This window comes from Orcinus orca, chromosome 6 (genome assembly GCF_937001465.1).
Source record: "Orcinus orca chromosome 6, mOrcOrc1.1, whole genome shotgun sequence".
NCBI lineage: Eukaryota > Metazoa > Chordata > Mammalia > Artiodactyla > Delphinidae > Orcinus > Orcinus orca.
The window spans coordinates 118,664,171-118,686,750 of record NC_064564.1 but is presented as its reverse complement, the minus strand read 5'-3'; the positions used below and the strand labels follow the sequence as shown (position 1 = coordinate 118,686,750).

The 22,580-nt window shown below is 59.7% G+C and overlaps 1 protein-coding gene across 1 annotated transcript; it reads left to right on the top strand.

Moving 5' to 3' along the window:
• The first annotated feature begins 595 nt into the window (after positions 1 to 595).
• DBH (dopamine beta-hydroxylase) lies at positions 596 to 21,285 on the top strand. Its single transcript, XM_004285006.2, has 12 exons — positions 596 to 914; positions 3,133 to 3,279; positions 4,565 to 4,822; positions 5,753 to 5,929; positions 6,537 to 6,639; positions 10,406 to 10,572; positions 13,748 to 13,891; positions 14,352 to 14,390; positions 14,929 to 14,988; positions 18,920 to 19,047; positions 19,517 to 19,676; positions 20,680 to 21,285. Exons 1-12 carry the CDS (start codon positions 597 to 599, stop codon positions 20,809 to 20,811), a joined length of 1,833 nt encoding a protein of 610 aa, XP_004285054.2. The 5' UTR covers position 596; the 3' UTR covers positions 20,812 to 21,285.
• Positions 21,286 to 22,580: the final 1,295 nt, after the last annotated feature.

Below are 22,580 nucleotides of genomic sequence, written 5' to 3'. Positions count from 1 at the left end.
CTGTGGGGAAATCGAGAGAAGACAAAAGTGGGAACAGCAGGCCAAGGAGAGAGTGTTTAAACACAGGGACTATTTGGGGATCGTCTTTTATTTTTAGTTTGAAATCGGTCCACCCTCTAGTATTATATGATAGAAGCAGCTCCCTGGGCCTGCGGCCGTGAGGTCTCGTCACTCACTGGTCACCTTGGAAACCCCTCAGAGCCTCAGTCTGCCCATCCACGGTGGAGCAGCACATGGGCCCAATCCGTCAGCTCCACGGGGACAGGCCCAGGCAGCCAGCCTGGTGGTCAGCCCAGTGCCTGGCTGGAGGCCGCCTGCAGGGAGGAGCCCTTTCCGGACACCTCTCGGAGACTATTCAGAGCGAATGAAACCAGCCTGTCTGCTTCAATTCCCACTGATGATGTCCATGTGTCATTAGTGCCAATTAGGAGAAGCAAGGGCAGCAAAGCGTTTGGCCTGGGGCCCGGCCTGGTGGGAGGGTCACTGGGACAATTGAATTCCCCACCAGACAAATGTGATTACCGGTGGAGCCCGGGCCCACCCCCTGCGGGGCCGAGACATAAATGGCCAGGTGGGGCGGCCAAGCTCACCCAGCCATGCAGGTCCCCAGCCCCAGCGTGCGCGAGGCGGCCTCCATGTACGGCACAGCGGTGGCCGTCTTCCTGGTCATCCTGGTGGCCGCATTGCAGGGCTCGGCACCCCCCGAGAGCCCCTTCCCCTACCGCATCCCCCTGGACCCCGAGGGGACCCTGGAGCTGTCGTGGAATGTCAGCTACGTGCAGGAGACTGTCCACTTCCAGCTCCTGGTGCGGGAGCTCAAGGCCGGCATCCTGTTTGGGATGTCGGACCGTGGCGAGTTGGAGAACGCCGACCTGGTCGTGCTCTGGACCGACGGGGACAGTGCCCACTTTGGGGTGAGTCTTCCCTCCGCAATGCTCCTGAACTTGCCTTTCCCTCTACACTCACCGTCCTAAACCCGGCAAAGGAAGTCTCCCTCCTGCCCCTCTGGTCTCGTTTACTCTGAGCATCCCTCGTGTCCCGAGCTTGGGCATCTCGGGGATGCTGATGTGAGGACAAAATGGGAAATCGATGACTTCCACGGTCCTTGACTGCACGCCCCAAATGACAGAGCTCAGCGTGCCCAAGGAGCACAGCCGCACACGAAGGACACACTCGCCACATAAACACACATCCTCCACCGCCCCTGCCCTCGGGAGGGCGGCCCCACGTACCCACCCGCACGAACAACGCCCAGAGGTCACACGCGGCCAAGCACGGTGGCTGGCCTGCCTGCCCACTGCCAAGGACGCGGTGCTGGCTCATGTGGGTAACCTGAGCAGGTGCAGACTCCCCGGCCCCCAACCCGGGCGTGGAACGAACCGTCCGTGGAGTTAAGCCAGGACGCTGAGGGCGTGCGCTTCCCTCCACGCCCGAAATTCACCCCCATTCTTGCCAGAAAGGGAGAAGGAGTGGGGGGAGGTTTCCCTTCAAAGGAGAGAGGTTTTGGGGGCCCTCGACAGGCTGAAGGGAGGCCCTCTGGGTTGGGGGAGCCTAGCCATCTTGCCCTGAGCCGCCACCCAACATTCTTCCACCCTGACCTCTCTGGGGACCAAACCCAACTCTCTCATGGAAACAGACGCAGGAGGGTTAAAACAGTTTTTAAGTCAGGAGGCACTTTATCTGTGAGCAGAGGGGCTCTTCCTTCAATTAAGTGTGGGAATCCAGCGGTGCTCCAAGCCGGGGTCAGGACAGGCCCCCGGCCTCGCGTTCCTCATCTGCAGAGTGGGTACAATCATCCCTCTCCACCTTCTCGCGATGTGTGAGTTCACACAAGCTGGTCTTTCTGGAAGCCGGTGGTGCTCTGTCCAACCCCTGCCACAACTCTGCAGGAAGGAAGGAGCTCCGCATACTTCCCAGGGGAGGGTAGGTGAGCCCGACCACCAGCCAGATGGGGTGGGGCCTCCTGGGCCCCGGGCTGTCCCACCTCTCCTCCACCAGGATGCTCAGTGGCTACGGGTCACAGCCAAGAAAGACCTGGGCAGCGCGTCCCAGAGGAGCCGGCAAGCCCGGAAGCAGCTTCCCCGGCTGCCAGGAGAGCTGGGGTCACTCGGTCCTCCAGCACAGGCAGGATTAATTTGCACAACAAATTCCTATGCAAACAAATGTCAGACTTGTTTTTCCGCCTTTAGCAAATATGTTCAACAATTAATTCTAGACTTCCAGCCGAAGGCTCACGAGCTGGCTTTCTGCTTCTGTTTAAAACGAGTCCTTCTGCAGATCAGCAGTGCACCCCAGCACGAGCTCCACTGTGCTTTTCTCTAGGGAAAATGTGGCAAAATCTTTGGCAGGTTTCTTTTTTGCTCAAGGAAATGAGGAAAACATGCTTCAGCCCTGAATGCAGGGTTTAAGAAAATCCTAAGGCCAAGGACTGGTGGTCCCGTGTTGTTCCTGAACTGGAATAGCGGCCTGCTGGTCGGGGGCAGGGTTTCCCTCACAGCCTCCTTGCCAGGTGGACGGCTTTCCGGGCCCTGGCCTGGAGCCCCGGCGTGGCCGAGCCCTAGAGCCTGGTGCCAGGGAAACAGCTAGGGAGAGGGGAGGGCAGGGTTTGGCCAGAACCACCACCCTCGGACATCCTGGGGAAATGCAGCGGGTCCGTTTCCTCCTGGGCCTCGGTTTACCCTCTCCGGGCAAGGCTAAGACTAGGGCGAGGTGGGCAAGATGCTGGGGGGGGGGGGGGCGTTTCAGGCGGGCTCACTCTCAGGGGAGTGCAAGTGCAGGGTGGGCAAACCCTCTCCGAGGTTCCGTGTGCTGTTAGGGTCCCTCCCTCCACAGACCAAAGGCGATTCTTTGTCTAAGGCTCCCGGGTCCCACCCAGAGGTCTGGGAACCTGCATGGCTAACCAGCCCCAGTGAGTCCTGGCTGGCGTTTGAGGCCGTGTGTCAAGGGCACAGAGGAAGAGAGTGGGGTTGGAGGTCAACTCCACTGTCTCAGGCAGACACCAAGTGTGGGCGTGACGCCCACCCCGGGCAGAACCCCAGGAGCCCCAGGGCGAGGTGTGTCCAGGGGCTGCACCGCGGGCGGCCAACGCTGAACTCAGCCCCTTGTGCTCCGAGCCCGCCCTTGCCTCTACAGGACGCCTGGAGTGACCAGAAGGGGCAGATCCATCTGGACGCCCAGCAGGATTACCAGCTGCTGCGGGCACAGAGGACCCGGGAAGGCCTGTCCCTGCTGTTCAAGAGGCCCTTTGGCACCTGTGACCCCAAGGATTACCTCATCGAGGTGGGTGGCAGCCCGCTTGCCCAGGAGACCGTGGGCTGCGTGGAGCCCTCTCGCATACCAGGGCGGTATCCCTGGGCCGGCCGTGCACAGAGAGCATGGATTCCAGAGGCGGCTGGGTGGGGACAAGGCAGGTGGGGAGAAACCAGCTCTGCCATCGGCGTCTGATCCCTCAAGCAAGCAGCTCTGGGTTGACACGTCGCTGACGTGTTTCTAGATGTTGGTCTCGCCCCGAAGCTTGCAGACAGGGACCTGAGTGGTCTTCCTCCTGACTAGTTCTCTCTTCCTGGTCCAGCATCTTCAGGAGAATTCTGGAAAGAGCCCAGGAGACTTGGTTTCCCAGACTGGCTCTGTGGCCAACGGACTGTGAGGCTCCGGGCAGGTCCCCTCCTCCTCTGGGCCTCAGTTTACCTGTCTGTAAAAGGGACTTAGATGATCTGTAAGGCTCGACCTGCTCTGTCTAGGAATTCACAGCTGCACCAGATCTAAAAATCCTTAGGCTTCTCACTGCTCCGAGACCCTTAGGGAAAAACAAGCCAGTTCCCTCCTGAAGGCAAAACTTTTCCACTTTCCAATGCACCTTGACACCCAGAGCCTGTGTTATCTTTATGACGCGTCAGCGACATGGGCTGGCCCAGTGCTACACGAGGAAACTGAGGCCAGACGGGGGAGGACTCGCCCAGGGACACACGGCAGAGAGGGGACAGAGCTGGAGCCAGAAGGAGTGCCCTTCCAGAAGGAGGTCTGAGTCCTTACCCTACTGGCTCACCTTCCCCACGGACAAGGGCAAGGGCAGGCAGAGGACCCTCTCCCGGAACTTTGCATGGCGTCTGGTGCCAATGTGTGCTCAGCTCAGAGCCTCCAGCCTGGGTGTGGGGAAGCCTCCTGCCTGGAGCTCTGAGACACCTGTGCAGAGAACAGCCCTGTCCCCAGTGACCCTGGGGGTGGTGGAGGGAACACATGTCCCAGGTGAGCCAGCCGGCCTGGTTCACAGCGACCCAGCAATGGTTGGTTGAATGGACGCTAAGCAAATGTAGATAGAAGGAATTTAGGGAGACAACATGTACTAATGGCTGGTGCAAACCGTGGGCTCTGGGGGTGGTCGGCCTTGGATTGAATCCCAGCCAGGTCCACACAGAGCCTCAAAGCTCCCCTCCTTCAGAGAAGTGAGAATCGGGCATGTCACCAGCCAGGCGCGGGTGGGTAGGGACCTGGCATCTCCCCGGTCACCAGGAGCCCAGCTCTGGGGGTGTGAGTGGATGAGTGCCGGGCCCTGTCTCGCCTGCAGGACGGCACCGTCCACCTGGTGTACGGGATCCTGGAGGAGCCGTTCCAGTCGCTGGAGGCCATCAACGTCTCCAGCCTGCAGACGGGGCTGCAGCGGGTGCAGCTGCTGAAGCCCAACATCTCCGTCCCGGCCCTGCCCTCAGACGTGCGCACCATGGAGGTCCGCGCCCCCGACGTCCTGGTCCCCGGCCGGGAAACCACGTACTGGTGCCACATTACCGAGCTCCCCGACGGCTTCCCTCGGCACCACATCGTCATGGTACGTGGGCCCAGTCCCATTCCAGCTCTGCCTCCCCCCGGGGCCTCGGAGGTGTCCTGCCCTGGGGAGCTGTCCATGGTCCTGCTTGGACCTGACCTCTGTGGTGTGGAGCCCAGGCAGGGTCTGAACCTTCCGCAGCCACAAGTGTGCTCTGCCCCGCCCCCCGTCACCCTGCTCACTCCCCAGCCTGGACCAAAGGCAACTGATGTATTGAGTTTTGCATCTTATCTCGGGACTGGAACCGCTGTCTAGCTATTTATCTGTTCAGGACACCCTCCTCCTTCATGAAATAACAGCTCAACTCAGAGCTCAATGGCTCTAAACACCTTCCTGGAGATATAACAGTAACGACAGTAGCTGTTGAATGTCCCCTCTTTGCCTGGCCCGGGGGAAAGAGGAGGTGGTTTACCCCCTCCGTCACCACAATACTACACACATAGTGCTAGATATTATCACTCTTATTTCCATTCGAGGACGTGCAGCCCAGAGAGGTAGTGTGAGTTCCCAAAGTCACACAGCAGGAGGTGGTGGGCCTGACTCAGTGCTGCACCTGCCCCCTAGGCTCAGCCTTGCCTCGGGCAGTCTCCGTGTGTCTGTGCAGCCACTGCCACGTTCACACGAGGACGGCGGCCTTCCTGTCCCCCAGCCCCCTTATCGGGAGATGACTGGCTGGGTCCCCTTCCCTTTGCTCCTGAGCTCACCGTGAGCTTCTGGCAGATTCTGCCTGCTTCCAGGTTGGTGGCTCCACCCCCAAACCCTGAGCCCCAGAAGCACCCCTGGAAATCACCTGGCTCAACCCTCCCATTTTACAGAGGGGCACGCAGAGGCCCACGGAAGGGAGCTGCTGGGTGAGAGCCCCACCAGTGGGGGTGAGCAGGTGGGCGGGCGGGGTCCGCTGTCCCAGGTCCAGTGGGTGCTCTGCTCCCGCAGTACGAGCCCATCGTCACCGAGGGCAACGAGGCCCTGGTGCACCACATGGAGGTCTTCCAGTGCGCAGCCGAGTTCGAGAGCTTCCCCCACTTCAGCGGGCCCTGCGACTCCAAGATGAAGCCGGAGCGGCTCAACTACTGTCGCCACGTGCTGGCCGCCTGGGCCCTGGGCGCCAAGGTGCGTGCCCTTCCCAGCATCTCCCCAGGGGGCCCCCAGTTATGCATGAGAGCCTCCAAGAAGTGAGGCCCCCAGGGCAACCCAGGCCCCAAATAACCCCGTCTCCCCACCACCTGTGCATCGTTGGAATCCCATGGCTCTTTTGAGCCACGAACGCCTTCTCCAGCCTCCGTTACTTTCCTGTAAAAATGCAGGAGCCCCACGACCTAACATTCCTCGTGGGCATCGCTCTCATTTCCCCGATCAAGTTCCGCTGGACTTGGAGGGGTCTGTGCACAGGGTGGTCCCGGGGCTGGCCTCCCTGGGCTGTGTCCAGGGTCTTCCAGCAGCTTCCTCCAGCGGCTCAGAGGAGGGGCTTGGGCGGTGGGCTCGCCTGGGGGCATGAGCTCTCCCCACTCCCTGACCCCGAGTCTAATAGGAACGTTGCATGGGCTGGTAGTGAGCTGCCCATCAGGGGGAGAGTCCTAATCTGGCTGCCCCACCAACAGCACTCACTGCAGCTCAGGCCCCAGCACGTGGGTGGGTATGCCCTGACCGCCCCGGGACCCCTCTCTTGACACCCCAGTCTGTCTACCTGGCCTGACCCTGCCCTCCCTGCTCCCTGCAGGCCTTTTACTACCCAGAGGAAGCCGGCCTTGCTTTCGGGGGCCCTGGGTCCTCCAGATTTCTCCGCCTGGAAGTCCACTACCACAACCCACTGATGATAAAAGGTAGGGAGCTCCGAGGTGTGCTTCCAGCCTTGCCGTCCTCCCCTCGGGAATGCTGGGCGCGGCCATACCCAGTTAGGAAGGTAGCTGGGCTGGCGGGGCTTAGCACCGCACCCCTCTCCCCCCAGCTCTAGTCTCCTTGTCGCGTGGCCCACCGCGGCCTGCGTCCCTCTTGTCTCTTGCTCACTGCCCGTCTCCTGGGCCTGCGGTGGGCTCCCCAGGCAGAGTCTCATCGGCTGGCTCATCCGCACGGTGGGGGCCCAGCATCTTCACCCCTCCCCCTTCATAAACACAGCTGCCACCAACACCACGCCGTCCCAGGTACCACCTGGGAAAGGCAGGTGGAGGTTTCTCGTGTGCCTGTTTTGCAGAAGAGCAAATTAAGCCAGTGGTAAAGGGATGCCTCCAGGGCCATGAAGCGAGTAGGAATTTAGAGCCAGCAGGTCTGGTCTGACCCGGCTCCGTGGCCTCAGTGGTGCAGCCACGCTGTGGTCGAGCCCACACTTGAACCTGGCAAGCTGGGTCTGATTCTGAAGCTTTAAGGAATCATTTAGATGTCGGGTCCATCTGAGGAAACACAGCTCACCCCTCCTCCCACACCCTTTCCTCACTGGCACCCGACAGAGCAGAAGGCTAGCATCAGGTGTGCCAACCAACGGGGTCCCAGACAATGGAGGGAGGTCACAGGCCGGAGTGGTCGCATGTGCCGTCTCCCCTGAAAATCTAACTTCTGTGAGGCTGCTCAGACCAGGAGATGCCCCCCCAACCCTGACCTCCCCTCCCCAAAGGGGTGACTCTCCAGCATCCATGAGAGGTGGCTCTGCCGTCCCCAGAACAGGCTGGGCCAGGACAGGGCACATGGCAGGATGGCAGGATGCAGGCCACTCCAGAGCCAACACGATCCCTGCCTAGAACCCAGCCGCCAATGGTTTGACCATTGGGAGGCACAGCCCCAGGACTGTCCTCAGGGCAAGGGGAGTGCCTGGCTCACTGGGGGGCGTTTCTGGCTATGAACTTCCCTCCTGCTTCTCAAAACCTGTCACAACAGAGCAAACGCATGCCTGGAGTGTGAATGTGTCGATGGGATTTTATTAACATGTGCTCTGTGTCAGGGCGGCAAACAGGTTCTGCTCACCGGGACTCCTCTGACTGACCCTCAGCTGCAGCTCCAGCTCCCTGCTGGAAAGGCAGCTGAAGGCCGTACTGGGATTGATTAGCGATGTCTGCCCTGGGCACTGGAGGGGTGGCTCTTGTTTGTCTCGAGCTGTTGAATTTATACTAGGCAAACAGAAATCCACAAGACCCCCTCCTGTGAGATGCAGGATCATGTCTCATTCCCCAATTTACCACACCAGACCTTAGGTCCAGAAAGGTGCAAAGGCTTTTTAGGAGGGAGACACAAGCAAAGTGCAAGAAAGTATGAAAGGAAGGGTCCACACGGCCTGGGCGGCATCATGGCGGCTTGTGACCTGGGCCTCGGAGGACAGGACCATTTTCACAGGGGAAGCTGACAGGTGCTTCCTTCCAGATGGAGGGCTAGGCTGTGCTGTTCACAGACACGGAGGTGGGAAAGGGAGACAGGGGGTCCAGCCTGGCTGCAATGGAGGGGATGGGAAAGCGAGGTGGGGGCAGACAGCAGGGACTGCTGGATCATCCTGTGCCTGAAGGAGGAACAACCAGGGTCAGTCTTTAGGGTGATGCTGCCAGCTGATACTGTATCCGAAACGGAAACCATTTTCCCCTCTCTGTTTCACCAGCATCTCCTGCCATATATTGTCACATAGCCCTCTTCCTCTCACTCCCTCTCTCTTTTTTTAAATGACATTTTTCATTTGTGTAAGCGAGGGGCAGAAATAGTCTGAGAGATTAGACATCAGCTCCCGGCCAGGTCCCAGCCTGTGTCTCCCTAGCTGCGTGACCCCGGGTGGGTGACCCCTACCCTTGCTTCCTGACCTCCCTCAGCTGTCCTGAGGCTGGGGAAGCTCGTGCATGTAACGCTCCCAGCTGGGTGCGGGCACCGGGCTGTGCTCAACCAATAGCCACCAGTGACTTCTTCCTGGCTGCATCACTAATACTTTGTGCCGCCGCTGGAATTATCTGCAGCGCACACAGAGGAGTGTACGTCAGCTTGGGCCTTAGCATGACACGGGATTTATTGCTCATTTAAAGCCTGAAAGCAAATGGATTTTTGAAAACTCCTTAAGCGTCAGGGAAGTCTGTCTCTTGCTGATTATCTGCTTGTATTTATGGATCTTTTGCCAAATGTAAGGATGCTCCTGTCACTTTGCAAATCTGGAGATCGGTCTCTTTTCTCTAAATATCAAAATTCAACAATTATTTCACTATTTAATCCCCATCTGAATTTTAACCAATTGCATCTCGCTTTTTATTATTATCCTCTGATGTAATCAGCCCAGAGATACAGAGGCTGAGTCTGGACATTGCAGGAGGAGAACGGGGCAGGGAGGGAGGGAGGGAGGCAGAGGCAAGACGGTGTGTCCTCAGCTCTGCCTCAGAGCAGCTGAGCAGGGAGACAGCCCTGCCCCCAAAGGTGCCCTGGGCTGGGGTCCCAGCTCGGCCACTTCCCAGCCCTGCGATCTTGAGCAGGGTCTTCAGCTCAGGTTCCGGGCCTCAGTTTCCCCGTCTGTCATCGCGGGAGGATGATTCTTCAGTTACACGGGCTCCCCCGCCCAGCTCCCAGCTCTCCTGCCCATTCCGAGGGGATGGGCCATGTCCAGCCCCTACTCCTCTCCCATGGGACCAGCCCCGAGATGCTCAGGGCCTCGCTGACCGACTCCTAGCAGGGAAAGGATTACTCGAGACCTGTGGGTGCGGCATCCCCAGACCTCCATCCGTCAGCTTCGTATGATCACTGGGAAGCTGCCCAGGGAGCCGTGGACTCTCCAATTTGTCGACTACAAGAAGACCTGGCAGGTGTGGCTGGAACATGATGGGCAGAAGCACCAAATTCTTCTTTGGAAGAGGTCCTTGACTTCGAGCCCAGAGAGGGACAGCAACTTGCCTGAGAGTACACAGCACACTGTTGAGCAGATGGGACCCAGGACGGTGTGTGAGCCGGGGGGGCTGCACCCTTAGCGCTGACCCTGCTCCAGGGGTCCACGCTCCAGCTTAGGTTTCTCCTGCGATGTCCGCCCAGCATACGCAGCCCCTGGGTCAACCCTGCAGGACAGGAATCAAAGGAGGAAGGAGGGAGAGAGGCCACAAGAAGGATGTGCCTTAGATGCTTCTTGCTGACTTCACCACACAGACTCACGCTCACCTGCCCGATGGGGCCGAGGCTCCTCTGTGAGAGCGGCCACGCCCTGCTCTCTGCCCAAACCTCACCGACAGGTGTCCTGCTGGTCAGTTCCAGCTCAGAGCCCTTTGAACCAGCAGGAAGAACATCAAAGCACTTCCCAAGCCCTCCGAGGTGTTGGCGAGCTTCCTAAATGCACTGCAGGCATCTCACCCGGCCCGGTTCAACAGCACGGTTTTGGGTTTTCTTTTGTTGCCTTAATCAAGTCTTTCCAAAGCATTCACCTCGTTTCCGCGGAAACAATGGCTCTTGCCTTGCACGTGGGAATTGCACAGGTGAATTGGTCCTTGTAACCATGGTGTTCCTCTGGGGTAAACAGGTGTGGGAACAAATGCAGGTGGGAGCGGGTGTGGGTGACTGGTGCCTCCTGGTTGAGGGTGGCTAGGGGGGTCCGTGTGCCAGGCGGGGCGAGGGGCGAGGGGCCCCGCTCACCTCCGTCCCTCCTCCTCCCAGGCCGGCGCGACTCCTCGGGCATCCGCCTGTACTACACGGCCACGCTGCGGCCCTTCGACGCGGGCATCATGGAGCTGGGCCTGGTGTACACGCCTGTGATGGCCATCCCCCCGCAGGAGACGGGCTTCGTCCTCACCGGCTACTGCACGGACAAGTGCACCCAGCTGGTGAGTGGGCCAGACATGGGGCTGGGCCTGGCTCCGCCTGCTTCCCCTGCTGAGGCCCCGAGGGTGGGGGCCGAGGTTGGTGGCTTGTGGCTTTGCTCTCCCCACCCTGCAGCTCCACCAGCGCCCCCCCCACCCCCCACCTCCTCTGGACGCCAAGGAGCCATCCCGCCGGCCGGCGTGCGTCTGCACCTTCCTCTCCAGTAATAACTGGCTCCCGCTTAGTCCAAACCTGAACCAGTGTTTAAAATACATGTTCGTCCCATGAATGAGAGAGACAACGCATTCACCATGAGAAGCGCAGGCAGTGCAGCTAGCACCCCTGGGTCCCGGCAGCCTCTCCCCCTCCGAGGTAGCCAGTTGCTGGGTCTCTTGTGCCCCTTCGGACTTTTCCCCCACCTGTTTCTACAAGCCCTTACATGCGGCATGTTTAAAAACAAACTGAAGAGTGAACGTTTGTCTGTGACGCCCTTTAACCGACGCACAGCACGGATTCAGTGGGAACTTCACTGGCGCCGGACCAGGTGAGGCCAGCGAGGTGCCTGGGGCGCGGGACACAAGGGAGCCCTGACGCCCAGGGCTGCTGTGCGAGGGCAGGTGTGGCACAGGTAGCACTTAGACTCGGGGGCAGATGGAGGGACCGAGCTTCGGGAGGAGCGGAAGTGACTCCCCAAATTCTGGGCCCTCGGTTCTCCCCGGCCTCCCCCAGTCCCGGCCTGTGCTGAACTGTCCCCTCGTCACCAGTATCCAGGCTGCTGTCAACTTTCCACTGACAGGAAGAAGCCCTCAGGGAAATTCTGTGCCCGCGGGAAATGTGTATCAGGTGTATTCTAGAGGTGGAATTGCCACGCACAGGGATGTGAGCTTTCATTTGAATAAATCTGGCAAAAAGCCCCCCAGAAAGCCCGTTCTGGGGCTTATTCCCCCCACAGTACCAGAGGGTGCCTGGTGCCCCAGACTTCCTGACCCACCATATTATCAATGCTTAAAATATTTTCTCAATCACTTGGGAGAAGAACATCACTGTCGTTCAGTTTGAATTTCCCCATTTGTAGAAGCTGAGGGTGTTTGCACCTGTTTCTTGGCCATTTGCCCTTCCTTTCTGCGAATATCTGTTCATAACGTTGTCCAGTGTTTCTAGTGGGTTGTCTGTCTTACTACTGGCAGAAACCAATAGTAAAAGAAACCAAAAGTTCTTTTTATATGGTGGGTGTTAACGGCAGGGTCTGTTGGGAACGCTGCAAACACTCTCTCCCGTGTGGTACCTTTGCTTCTCACGATGACCTGCAAGGTGAGTGTTAGCGTCCCCACTTCACAGATGGGGAGACTGAGGCTTGCCGGGGCCACAGTGCCTCTGGTTGCAGAGTGAGGAGTCAAACACGGGTCTCTCTGACTTCTCACAGCAGCCTGCCTTGTGATGCGGTTTATATGCGGATCTGTCTTCCCAGTGAATGGATTCCCTGGGTTTTGTTCTTCCCGGGAGCTCCCTGAGCCTCCAAGTCTTAGGCAAGCAAAGGGCCCTCGAACTGAAGGGACAGAGCTGTCAGACTGCACTGGCCTCGTCTGCATCCACGGTGGGTCAGCTCTTAGATCTGAGACCAGGGGTGACAGACCGTAACCACAGCAGCATCTGACACTTTCCCGTGTCCCCAGAACGTGGCGACACCTTGCCGTGTGCAAGTCTCTGTGGCCTGAGCCTGGAGCTGGGGCTGCAGACTCACCGGCATAGAGGGGCCGCAGGCCGAGTGACTGGCCTTTGCCAGGGGAACACGGGTCATGTTGACCTGCTGACCTTGAGAATACGCCTGTCACCGGCCTGGGAGTGCAGCCCTGCCTTCTCTCACCAGAGTCTCTAAATACTTTACAGCCCCAAATAAAAATAACTCCGTTTTCTTGTTCCCCTTTAAATGGTACATTCTTTGTGAAAATCGCATTTCTGTGGACTCTCATGGAAGGGCCTCCGGCAGAGTGGGGGATCTCATCTCCGTTAGCAGACCTCCGAGGGGCGTGATTTCTGCAGTCGGAAGTCTGGCCTGGTCTAGGTATCCTCACCCAAGACCAGCCAAGAAGAAGCTCAGTGTTTTGGACCACAGGCCCCAGGACAGCAATCCCCCTGCACCTGTCACACACCCACGGCTCTGGGCCAGTGGTCGGCCTCTGCGGACCAGACGGGAGAAACCCAGGGCCCCATTGTTCAGCAGGTGCTCCCAGGCCTGGCCCCAATGGTCACAAATGTGGCCACAAGGTTTCCCAGTCCTCATAATGACGAGGGCAGGGGACAGTAGCTGGAGGAGAACAAGATAGAAGCACAAACGTGAAATCGGGTGACGTGCGGAAGTGCAGCAGCCTGGGGTCGCTCAGTGACGGGGCAAGGGCACCAGGACCTCCCGGAGCAGCCGATGGGGTGGACGAACACGGCGGTGTGTTGTCAGGGAGATGACCACGTCGAGTAGAAAAAGCTGGACGTGTGTAATCCGTTTTAGGAAACGTTCTGTCTAAATCAAGTGAATGTTAACGCAAGAGAAACATCTGGAAAATGGCCATCTGCCCTGGTGGTGATGTGAGGGCTGTCCTGTTTCCTCCGTGCTGCCCGCCTGCAGCTTCACGGTCACACCACGGCTGTAGTACCAGGTGACGGTGACGGCAGGGAACAGCGGCCTGGCTCTCACGCAGATGAAGGGAGGTCGTGCCGAGGGCAGCTGGGGACCTGCCAGTGCTGGAGGCTGGCAGAGGCTGGACAGGACGGCCGGCACTGCTGTCCCACGTCATCCGCCGGACGTGAGGACCCTAGAGTCTGTGGAATAGAGGCAGAACGAACCGACCAGCCTTCGGGGGCTCAAGAGAGGACCCAAAGGGAAGCCGTCGGCAGCCGGACGAGCCTCAGGCTTCTCCCCAGTTGCAGCGCGCGGGCTTAGCTGCCCCGAGGCACGTGGGATATTAGTCCCCCAACCAGAGATCGAACCTGCGTCCCCTGCCTTGGAAGGCAGATTCTGAACCACTGGACCGCCAGGGACATCCCTCTACTGAGTTTTTTGATGGGGGGTTTCACCGATCCGGGAGAAGGAAGGGCCTGGGTGATGCAAACGGTCCAGGGAAGTACTCACATGGCCGTTCTGTGGCCCTGGGGGTGCAGACAACCACGTGGCCAGGCCCTGACGCCCCCCACCCATCCCCGCAGGCTCTGCCTCCTTCCGGAATCCACATCTTCGCCTCTCAACTCCACACGCACCTGACGGGCAGGAAGGTGGTCACGGTGCTGGCCCGGGACGGCCATGAGAAGGAGATTGTGAACAGAGACAACCACTACAGCCCTCACTTCCAGGTAGGGCCCACCACCCCACACCCCTTCCCCGCCCCGCCCCACCCTGCTGGCCCGCGCAGGGCATGGCTGTGGGCTGTCCGACCTTCTCTCTCCCGACGGCCATAGAAACGTCCCCATTCCGGGGCCCCCTCTCCTGGGCCAGACCCAGACACCCGAGGAGCACACACAGCCAGCCGGTTCCTCTTGCGGATTTCATCTGGGGGAGGGACTCCAGTGGGGAATCCTGGCGTGTGGCCGACTGCGGGATTCGGGGGACCCTGGCAGCTTGATGGTAACATCCATCTTAGAGGACCACCTTCTTGTCCTAATCTGTTCCTGACCAGAGGCCAAACTTAGCCAGTCCTGGCTTCCCACAGAGGAATCGGGGGGGCTGTGTCTGCAGTACTCTGAAGTCTCCCCCTCCCCCCTGCTCTGCCCCTCCCCCTCTCTGCCCCTCCCCCCCCAACTCTGCCCACCCCAGGAGATCCGCATGTTGAAGAAGGTCGTGTCCGTCCACCCGGTGAGTGCCCGGTTAGGGACGGGGGGCCAGGAGTGCCAGGAGTGCCGTCCCCAGCGGGGAGGGACAGGAAGCAATGGGGGAGGGCAGAGGCTGGGGAAGGCCTTCCAGAACCAGGTCCATGCAGGACAGGGGCTGGGGCTGCCCCACCGTGATACTCACCGGGACTGCACGGAGGGGCCGCAGAGGGGCCGGGACCAGACTGCACTTGGGGTGACAGGCATCCTCCCGCCTGATCAGCTGACCGCAGACCCGAGAGCTTTAGGGAGAGATGAGGGCATGGGGGTCACCGTGGGTCCCTCCAGCCCCAGGCAACCACCAGCCAGCTCTGTCCCATGTAGGAGGGGGCCCCAGAGGCCGACGAGTAATCACCCCCTGGGGACACTCAGAGAGGGACCCTCGTGTGTGGGTACCCTGGGCCCACTGCTGGGCTCCTCAGTAGCGGCTTGACTACCGCAGTCAGGCACCAGGTGGGACGGGCCCAGGGCACCTGGTACCGACGCGGGCCGGTGCTGATGGCCTTTGTCGGCTTGGTTCTCAGGGAGACGTGCTCATCACTTCCTGCACATACAACACGGGAGACAGGAAGCTGGCCACCGTGGTAAGTCACCTGGCTTCTTGCCATCTGCTGCAGAGCACGTGGACAAGTCTTATCTCCTCTAGACCAGAGGGCAGGGCTGCCCCTCCTTCATTCGTTCAGTCAACCAGTGGCTCTCAGGGTGTGGTCCCTGTACCAGCAACGTCAGCGTCCCCTGGGACCTTGGTAAAAGAAACCGATGGTGAACTCATCGGTTCCTCCCCAGACCTATCGAGCTGGAGCTGGAATTTGGGTGGTGACACCGCGACCCGAGGTTTAACAAGCTCTCTGGGTTATTCTGACGGCTGCCCTAGGTAGAGCGCCACGGCAATAAATATCAACACTAGAGCTGGTGCTGGGGAGCGGCCACAGCCGTGAGGTTGCTCCCCGCCCCCAAGGAGACAGGCCTGCCACCAGCGACAAGCAGAGTTGGGATAAAACTAAAGACGCGGTGGAAGTGTTGGGAGCAGGGCCAAGAGAGGCGATTGTCAGACAGAGACCAAGGAGGGGGAGAGGCTGGGAGGGCCAGGCAGAGGGGAGGCGGGCAGGCAGGCAGAGGACAAAGGTCATTCTCACACCTTTGGTAACAAACCTGCAGCCACTTTTCTAACACACTGTTAATCAGCAAAAATAAAGGGGCTACAGAGACGTTCATTGTTACGCTGTCCCCTTTTGGGCTTCATGCTAAGACAATCCCGTGTAAAGGTAGTCGACTCTGCTCCGGAGGGATGGGGCACGGGTTCACCTGGGCTGGGCTGTGGGCAGCCCAGGAGGAGGACCTGTCCAGGGCTAGGTGTGCAGGCGGCACCAACAGATAGGTGGTCACGTGACGAATCGAACAGCTGGGGCACCTCTGAGAACAAAGGGCGACCCTGTTAACAAGCGTGCCGGGTCAACGGGCACAGACCAAGACCGCACGAGCGCGCTGACCCCTTGCTGACAGAGTCTCTGACTGTCTCGATAGTCAGCGTAGGTCCCAGGAATCACCCCGGGAATCACGAGGTTCCGAGGGCACCAGACCTGGTGTTGCGTCCCAGCCTGCGCGGTCCCCTCCCCTCCCCAGGAACTCTGGTCTGCACCCGGGACTGCTCTGTCTTTTCATTCAGCTGACGTTCCTTGAACGTCTACTCTCTGTCCCATTTAGTTTCCTTTAAGACAGCTTTATTGAGATATAATTCACATGCTGTACAATTCACCCACTTCAAGTGTGCGATTCAATGACATTTAGAATATTTGCTACGTGCAACCGTCACCGCAGTCAATTTTAGAACATGTCCTGCCCCCAAAGGAAGCCCAAATCCTTCAGCCCCATACCCTCAGCCCCAAGCAATAACTGATCTACTTTCTGTCTCTATGGGCTTACCAATTCTGGACTTTCAGATCCACGGAATGATATAATCTGTGCCCTTTTGTGACGGGCTTTTTTCACTCAGCATCGTGTTTTCAAGCTTCATCCAAGCCGTAGTGTGAGTCGGTGCCTCACTCCTCTTTCTGGCTGAATAAGACTCCATCGTGTGGATGGACCACAGTTGTTTGCCATTCACGCGTGGATAGACACTGGGGTGTTTCCACCTCTTATTTAGGGTTCACACCAGTCTCCAAGGTAGGAATCCTCGTCTCTGTTTTCATGGGTGAGAAACTGAGGCTCAGAGAGGGGAGACACTTGCTGAAAGTCACACACCTGACAACTAGGGCTGAACAGGCATTTAGCCCTGGGCCGTGTGCCTGTAAATTTCCTGCCTCGTGACCCCTCCCTCCGTCTGGATTTAAGGTGACAACTGCTCTGGGTCTATGGTCACAAACTTGGTGGCGGGGGCAGGAGAGCTTTGCAGGCACACATCCCTGCCCTAAACCCCAGCACCTTCTTTTTTTTTTTTTTTTTTTTGGTGGTACGCGGGCCTCTCACTGTTGTGGCCTCTCCCGTTGCGGAGCACAGGCTCCGGACACGCAGGCTCAGCGGCCATGGCTCACGGGCCCAGCCGCTATGCGGCATGTTGGATCTTCCTGGACCGGGGCACGAACCCGCGTCCCCCGCATCGGCAGGCGGACTCTCAACCACTGCGCCACCAGGAAAGCTCGCTAGCACCTTCTTTATGAGACTGCAAGGGGGGGCTCAGCACATCACACAGCCGCTAACGTGGAGCGCCTCCTAACCCTAACCCTTCTCCACGCGGAGGACTTGCTGTAATGACTCAGCCTGTCTGTGCGTAGGAACGCTTGAAGCTTGGCCAGGACCCTCTGAGGCAGCTGTCCCAGGAAACAGTGAGATGGAGCAACTGGGGGCACCCAGCTGGCAGGGAGCAGGGCTGGTCCAGGCGCCAACACTGCACGTGCTGCCTCTCGGTAGGGAGTCTAGGAGCTGAACAACGCCCCAGGCAGGACCGCAGAATCTCCTACTCTGTGGGCGAGGCCACTGGGGCTGAGGGTGGGAGATGTCAGGCACCTGCTTGGCATCCAGCCGGTGAACGGTGAAGGGGAGCCCCCCAGGCCAAGCCCTGCTCCGTGCTGCTTCTGCGAGGGCCATGCTCCCTGCCCCACCCGACCTCATCCGGGAGAAATGGTGTCACGTCCGGGGATGTTGTGGCCACGTGAGTGTTCCTGAGGGCTTCGGGCCACCGCCCCGCACCCTCCTCGGGGAGGTGGCCCCGTCACCAGGCGGGATGACAGCGGAGGGCAGCAGGGCCTTCCCACACTCTGACAGCCCCGGGCCTGAAATGTGATTTCCATCCCAGGGTGGAGACAAAGGGAGGGCTTCCTGAGCACAGCCCGCAGAGGGTCGGGACTCTCTCTTTTGATGTCTGAGACAAGCAGTAGTAGGAGGTACAGGAATCTGTGGAATTCCAGGAGGGAGGTTATCTTCATGATCTGAGGCCAGGACAGGACAGCCCAGAGGCCTTGGGAAACAGGGGGTCAGAATCAGGGAACAATACAGGTGAAACCCTCCCCCGAGGTGCCGCTCAGGAGCGGGGCAGCGGCTCCTGGGGAATTTCCTTTTTAAACAGTCATCCTTGAGCAGAGCTGCCCAGGCTCCCTGTCCACTGCCTGGCGTGAGCCCTCAGCTGGGCTTTTTATGGCGCTTTTGTTCTGCCATAAAGAAGCAGATGCCTTTCTCCCCTCAAACTTTCCCACCAGCCAAATAACGCCCCCCACCAGGCCCACTCCATTGTTCACAAAGAGCTGGGAGCCTGGGCAAGGCAAAGGTGGGCCGGGGCCATGCACCCCAACCTGCCCCTGCCCTGCTGGGGTCTGAGCCGCTGCCAGGCGGACCTCTGCTCCCTCCAGCCTGGCCCCTCTGCTGCCAGGTTCCTCCTCTTCCTGGGTCTGGGCTCCACGTTCAGCGGCTCTGAGAGCAGGGACCTGGCCAGGGGCTTAAAGCTGGTGGCACTCTGCTCCCTCCCAGGATGACAAAGCCACAGGTTTCCCTGGGTGGCTTGTGACAGCCTCTAGTCACCGGCGCCTCTTCTGCAGCCCCTGCTCCTCCCAGAGCCGAGTTCTGGAAATGACGGGTGGCCATGCGGGGTCTTCTGTGAGGGGAGGCCTCCCCTGCTGTCCCCAGTCCCCAGGTTCACACCGCAGACTGAGGGGACAGCTCCCCAGCCAAGGTCGGGAGCCTGCATCCACTCAGGCCTTGCCCTTTACCCTCCCTGGGACTCAGTTTCTGCATCCATAAAATGGGTACACTAATACCCCTCTCTGGTGCCTCCGTGGTAGTTTGATTCCTAACAGCACTTACCACCACCCGAGACGAGCGTACTGGCTGACTTGTTTGCTATCGGTCTCACCTGCAAAGGCTGGGAATCCCAAGAGGGAGGGACTTTGCTCGCTCAGAACATGGTCTGGCACCGCGTGGTGAGGGAAGGAATGAATGCACGAATGCAGTGAATACATGAGATGTCGAGCGGCAGCGTCCAGGAGTAAAGCGCCGCTGCTGACGGGCGTCATCTCCGTCCCGCAGGGGGGCTTCGGGATCCTGGAGGAGATGTGCGTCAACTACGTGCACTACTACCCCCTGACGCAGCTGGAGCTCTGCAAGAGTGCTGTGGACCCCGGCTTCCTGCAGAAGTATTTCCACCTTGTGAACAGGTGATGGCTCCAGGGGAGCACGTCTGCTGTGCCTCCCATCCCTGGGCATGGCAGGGGAACCCCAACCCAGAACCCCCCAGGCCCTGTTAGGCAGCTGGGCGAAAGTGAGGAATCCAGGAGCAGGGGGAGCACAAAAGTGGCAACCATGTCTCCACTCCCCCTTGAGGTGTCTGTGGCAGGCATCACTAATCGATCCCCGCACTTGTTTCCTAGTGAGTCTGGACTTGGCCTGAGAAGCCCCCTCCACCCAGCCTTGGAGCAGCCATTCCCTACTGATCCAAGCTGGCAGAAGAGATGAACCTATTAGCCATTGCCAGCAGGGAGTCAGGGCCAAGGCAGTATGTTAGGAGGCTGGTGGCCTGAGAGCTACTCGGGGACCCCACCCATCTACAGGGAGGCGTCACTTGCCCTGCTGGGCTCCCCTCCCCTCTGCCATACCCTACTCTGGGCTGTTTCTTCCCCCAACAAGGTTCAACAGCGAGGAAGTCTGCACCTGCCCTCAAGCCTCTGTCCCTGAGCAGTTTGCCTCTGTGCCCTGGAACTCCTTCAACCGCCAAGTGCTCAAGGCTCTGTACAGCTTTGCCCCCATCTCCATGCACTGCAACAAGTCCTCGGCTGTCCGCTTCCAGGTAGGCCTGCCCTGTGTGTGTGTGTGTGTGTGTGTGTGTGTGTGTGTGTGTGTGTGTGTGTGTGTCAGGGGCACGCCAGCCGCCGCCCTTGGAAACGCCGTAGCCCCTTCCCAACCCCCAGCAGCAAGTTCTGCGGCTGCCCACCCCTTAGTGCCCCAGGCCCCTCAGAGGACCCCGGCGTGGGTGACAGGGCTCCACCCCAAGGAGCTGGCGAGACGCACTCACACAAAACAGTTGAGTAATCTGGTGGTGACAGACGGGCCCAGACAGACAGCTGACGGTCTGCAGAGGGAGAATCCGACAGCCACCCCAGAAGGGCGCTACCCGCTCTCTGACGCCGTCACATCACGGGACTAATCTTGGTGGTATGAGCAGGCCGCCAGCAAACTCCCCCGGAGCCTAAAAATAAAGTGCTCAGGGAGGGGCAGGTGAGAAACCACACAGTCTGAAGCTGCAGGCTGGTTTCTCTCCTTATCTGAGACCCGCTGGGATTCAAAGGCATCTCATGTGTTCCCCGGACCAGCGCCTGTCTGAGGCCAAGGCTGGTGTTGAGTTAGGCGTGGAGGGCTCTGCAGCCTGCAAGTCTGGAAGGCAGGTTTTCTGGAGGCATTTGGGAGCTGGATTAATTGCTATAAATCAAACATTCCCGGCACCAAGGGCGGGCCTCATGATGGCGCGTCAGAGAGTCGTTTAGGGCAGACGTCTGATGCGGTTAAAATGTGCCCTTTGAGGCAGGCTTGTCATGGGGCGGGGGGTGGGGATCGCTAAAAACTCAGCCTGTGCCCAGGGCTTCTGACTGCTCCTCTGAAGGAAGTGAGGGGCGGCCAAGGAGGCAGATGGGGGCCTAGGATGACTTCCGGGTGAGGACCTCCAAATAGCAATGGGGGGTTGGTTTGGGACAAGGGGAGTTTAAGGGAAAGAGGTCATTGGGAAAAGGGCCCGGGGAGGTGGCCTCCGCTTCACCCGTCCAGCCTCAGTTTACCTCCTGGTCCCTTCCTTGCAGGGTGAGTGGAATCTGCAGCCCCTTCCCGAGATCATCTCCAAGCTGGAAGAGCCCACCCGCCACTGCCCAGCCAGCCGGGGTCAGAGCCCCGCCGGCCCCACCATGGTCAGCATCGGCGGGGGCAAAGGTTGAGCGGGTGTGGTCTCCTCGCTCCCCCCTCCACGCCGTCCCTGTGCGCTCACGCCAGCTCCGCGCACCCCCGTACTCTACGAAGACCCCCATGGAGCAGCTCTGTGTGCCCAGGATGAGGGGCTGGACCAAGCCACTGCCTGAGACTAGGGTCCATTCCAGCATTCTCCCCCGGGGGAGCCCCTGCATGGCTGAGAGGGTCCCGTGACAGCTCCCTGTTGACCCACTGAGGACTGGGTGGACCGAGACCCTTGCGCACCCTTTTGACGCAGCGTAAGGGCAACCTCCCTCGGAGGTCTAGAGTCCAGTGCCCCGAAAGCCCTGCCGTCTCTCTGGGAGGGGCCAGCCTCCTGGCACACGAGCCATGCCTGGCCGCCATCACCCGAGCTGGCCCCGCGTCCCCAGCCCCAGCTGATGGCGATCTGTGTGGGCATGTGACAGGTGAGAGTGCTGCTTCAACGTGTCCCTGCAGACTGGCTCACGTGTCGCAGTGGGCGTCTTCCCAGCTGACAGAGACAGGACAAGCCATTTAGCTAGTTAGAGACTTGCCTGGGGAAACTGCTCCATTGCAGGGTAAACAGATATTTTCGCCCACCTAAAGGGAAAGCCTAACAGCACCTCTCATCACCACCGAAAGATGCGACAGCAGAGATCCAGACAAGGGTCTGGGCGCCGGCTCCTTGGGAAGCGGAATTAATAGCCCGGGTCGCTTCTCTCTGTGGTGGGACAGGCAGCTGATGGAGCAAGCGGGCCCTGGAATCAGACCTGCGTGAGAAGTCCAGCCCTACCTCCCTGACCCTTAGTCTCCTCATCTGTAAAACGGGGCCAGCGCCGTGCGGGTTACTGAGACAATAAAACTCATGCACGGGGCGGCACCCAGCGACGGCTAGTACAGGGTGGTGCTGCCTGGCCAGGCACCCTGTCCCGGGCGGAGCAGAACATGCCTTACGCCTCCTGGGTCAGTCTTCACGTTCCTCCCTCTTTCTTCGCTGCCTCTGTTGAAGGCCAAGTTCAGCTCTTGGGTGGTTTCTGCCAGGAGTGACAGATTCAACTCTGTCCAGCCAGTTCAGCAAAATTCTGTACAGCCTCTAGGGGAGAGAGAGGGTGATGGATGGCCTCCAAGTCCCCCCCAGCCCCGCCTTACACCCCAACAGCCGTCTGCTAAGCGCTGCCTCTCCTCCTGCCAGACACTTCATTACAGACGGGAAGAACGGGCCCAGGCGCCCTGCACTGCGTCACATAAATCATGGCTTCCTGCGCCGTAAGTCACAGGCCGTGATGGCTGTGAAACGCCAGGCCTGACAGAGGCTGCAGGGCGGCCAGCCCTCTGTCATCTTTAGAGCCCCGGACGACAGCGGGGAGAGAGGCCCCTCCCCTCAGGGCGCAGCCCTTGGGAGGGCAGCTGGAGCTCGCCCAGCCTCCGGCCCTGGTCTTCTGGCCCAAAAAGACCCCTTCCCTCTGATCATGCCCACCTGGCAGCCCAGACAGGGGTCCCAGTCAGCCCAGAGCTGTGGCAGAGCGTTCGAGGTTGACCCCCGGGCCTCACACCCACCAAGCCCCTCCTGGCCGCCATTGCTTTGCTCCACACTTGTGGCACCCCAGCCTCACCAAGGAGGGAGCTGAGGTTCACAGAGGAGAAGCCCCTCCTCACCCGGGGCCCCTGGAGGATTAGTGGAGATCAGGAATCACACCCAGTTCCAGAACCTTCCGCCACCCACACCGACACCCTCTCCCCTTCACTCACTGTCGCTCGCAGGCTGCTCGCTCTTTTC

What these genes read in the sequence shown, in the direction of transcription:
- DBH (XM_004285006.2), top strand. Translation starts at nt 597, where the DNA reads ATGCAGGTCCCCAGCCCCAGCGTGCGCGAGGCGGCCTCCATGTACGGC. An exon ending in CTCGGCACCACATCGTCATG is followed by an intron (nt 4,823 to 5,752) that starts GTACGTGGGCCC and finishes CTGCTCCCGCAG; the next exon opens with TACGAGCCCATCGTCACCGA. An exon ending in CCTGGGCCCTGGGCGCCAAG is followed by an intron (nt 5,930 to 6,536) that starts GTGCGTGCCCTT and finishes TGCTCCCTGCAG; the next exon opens with GCCTTTTACTACCCAGAGGA.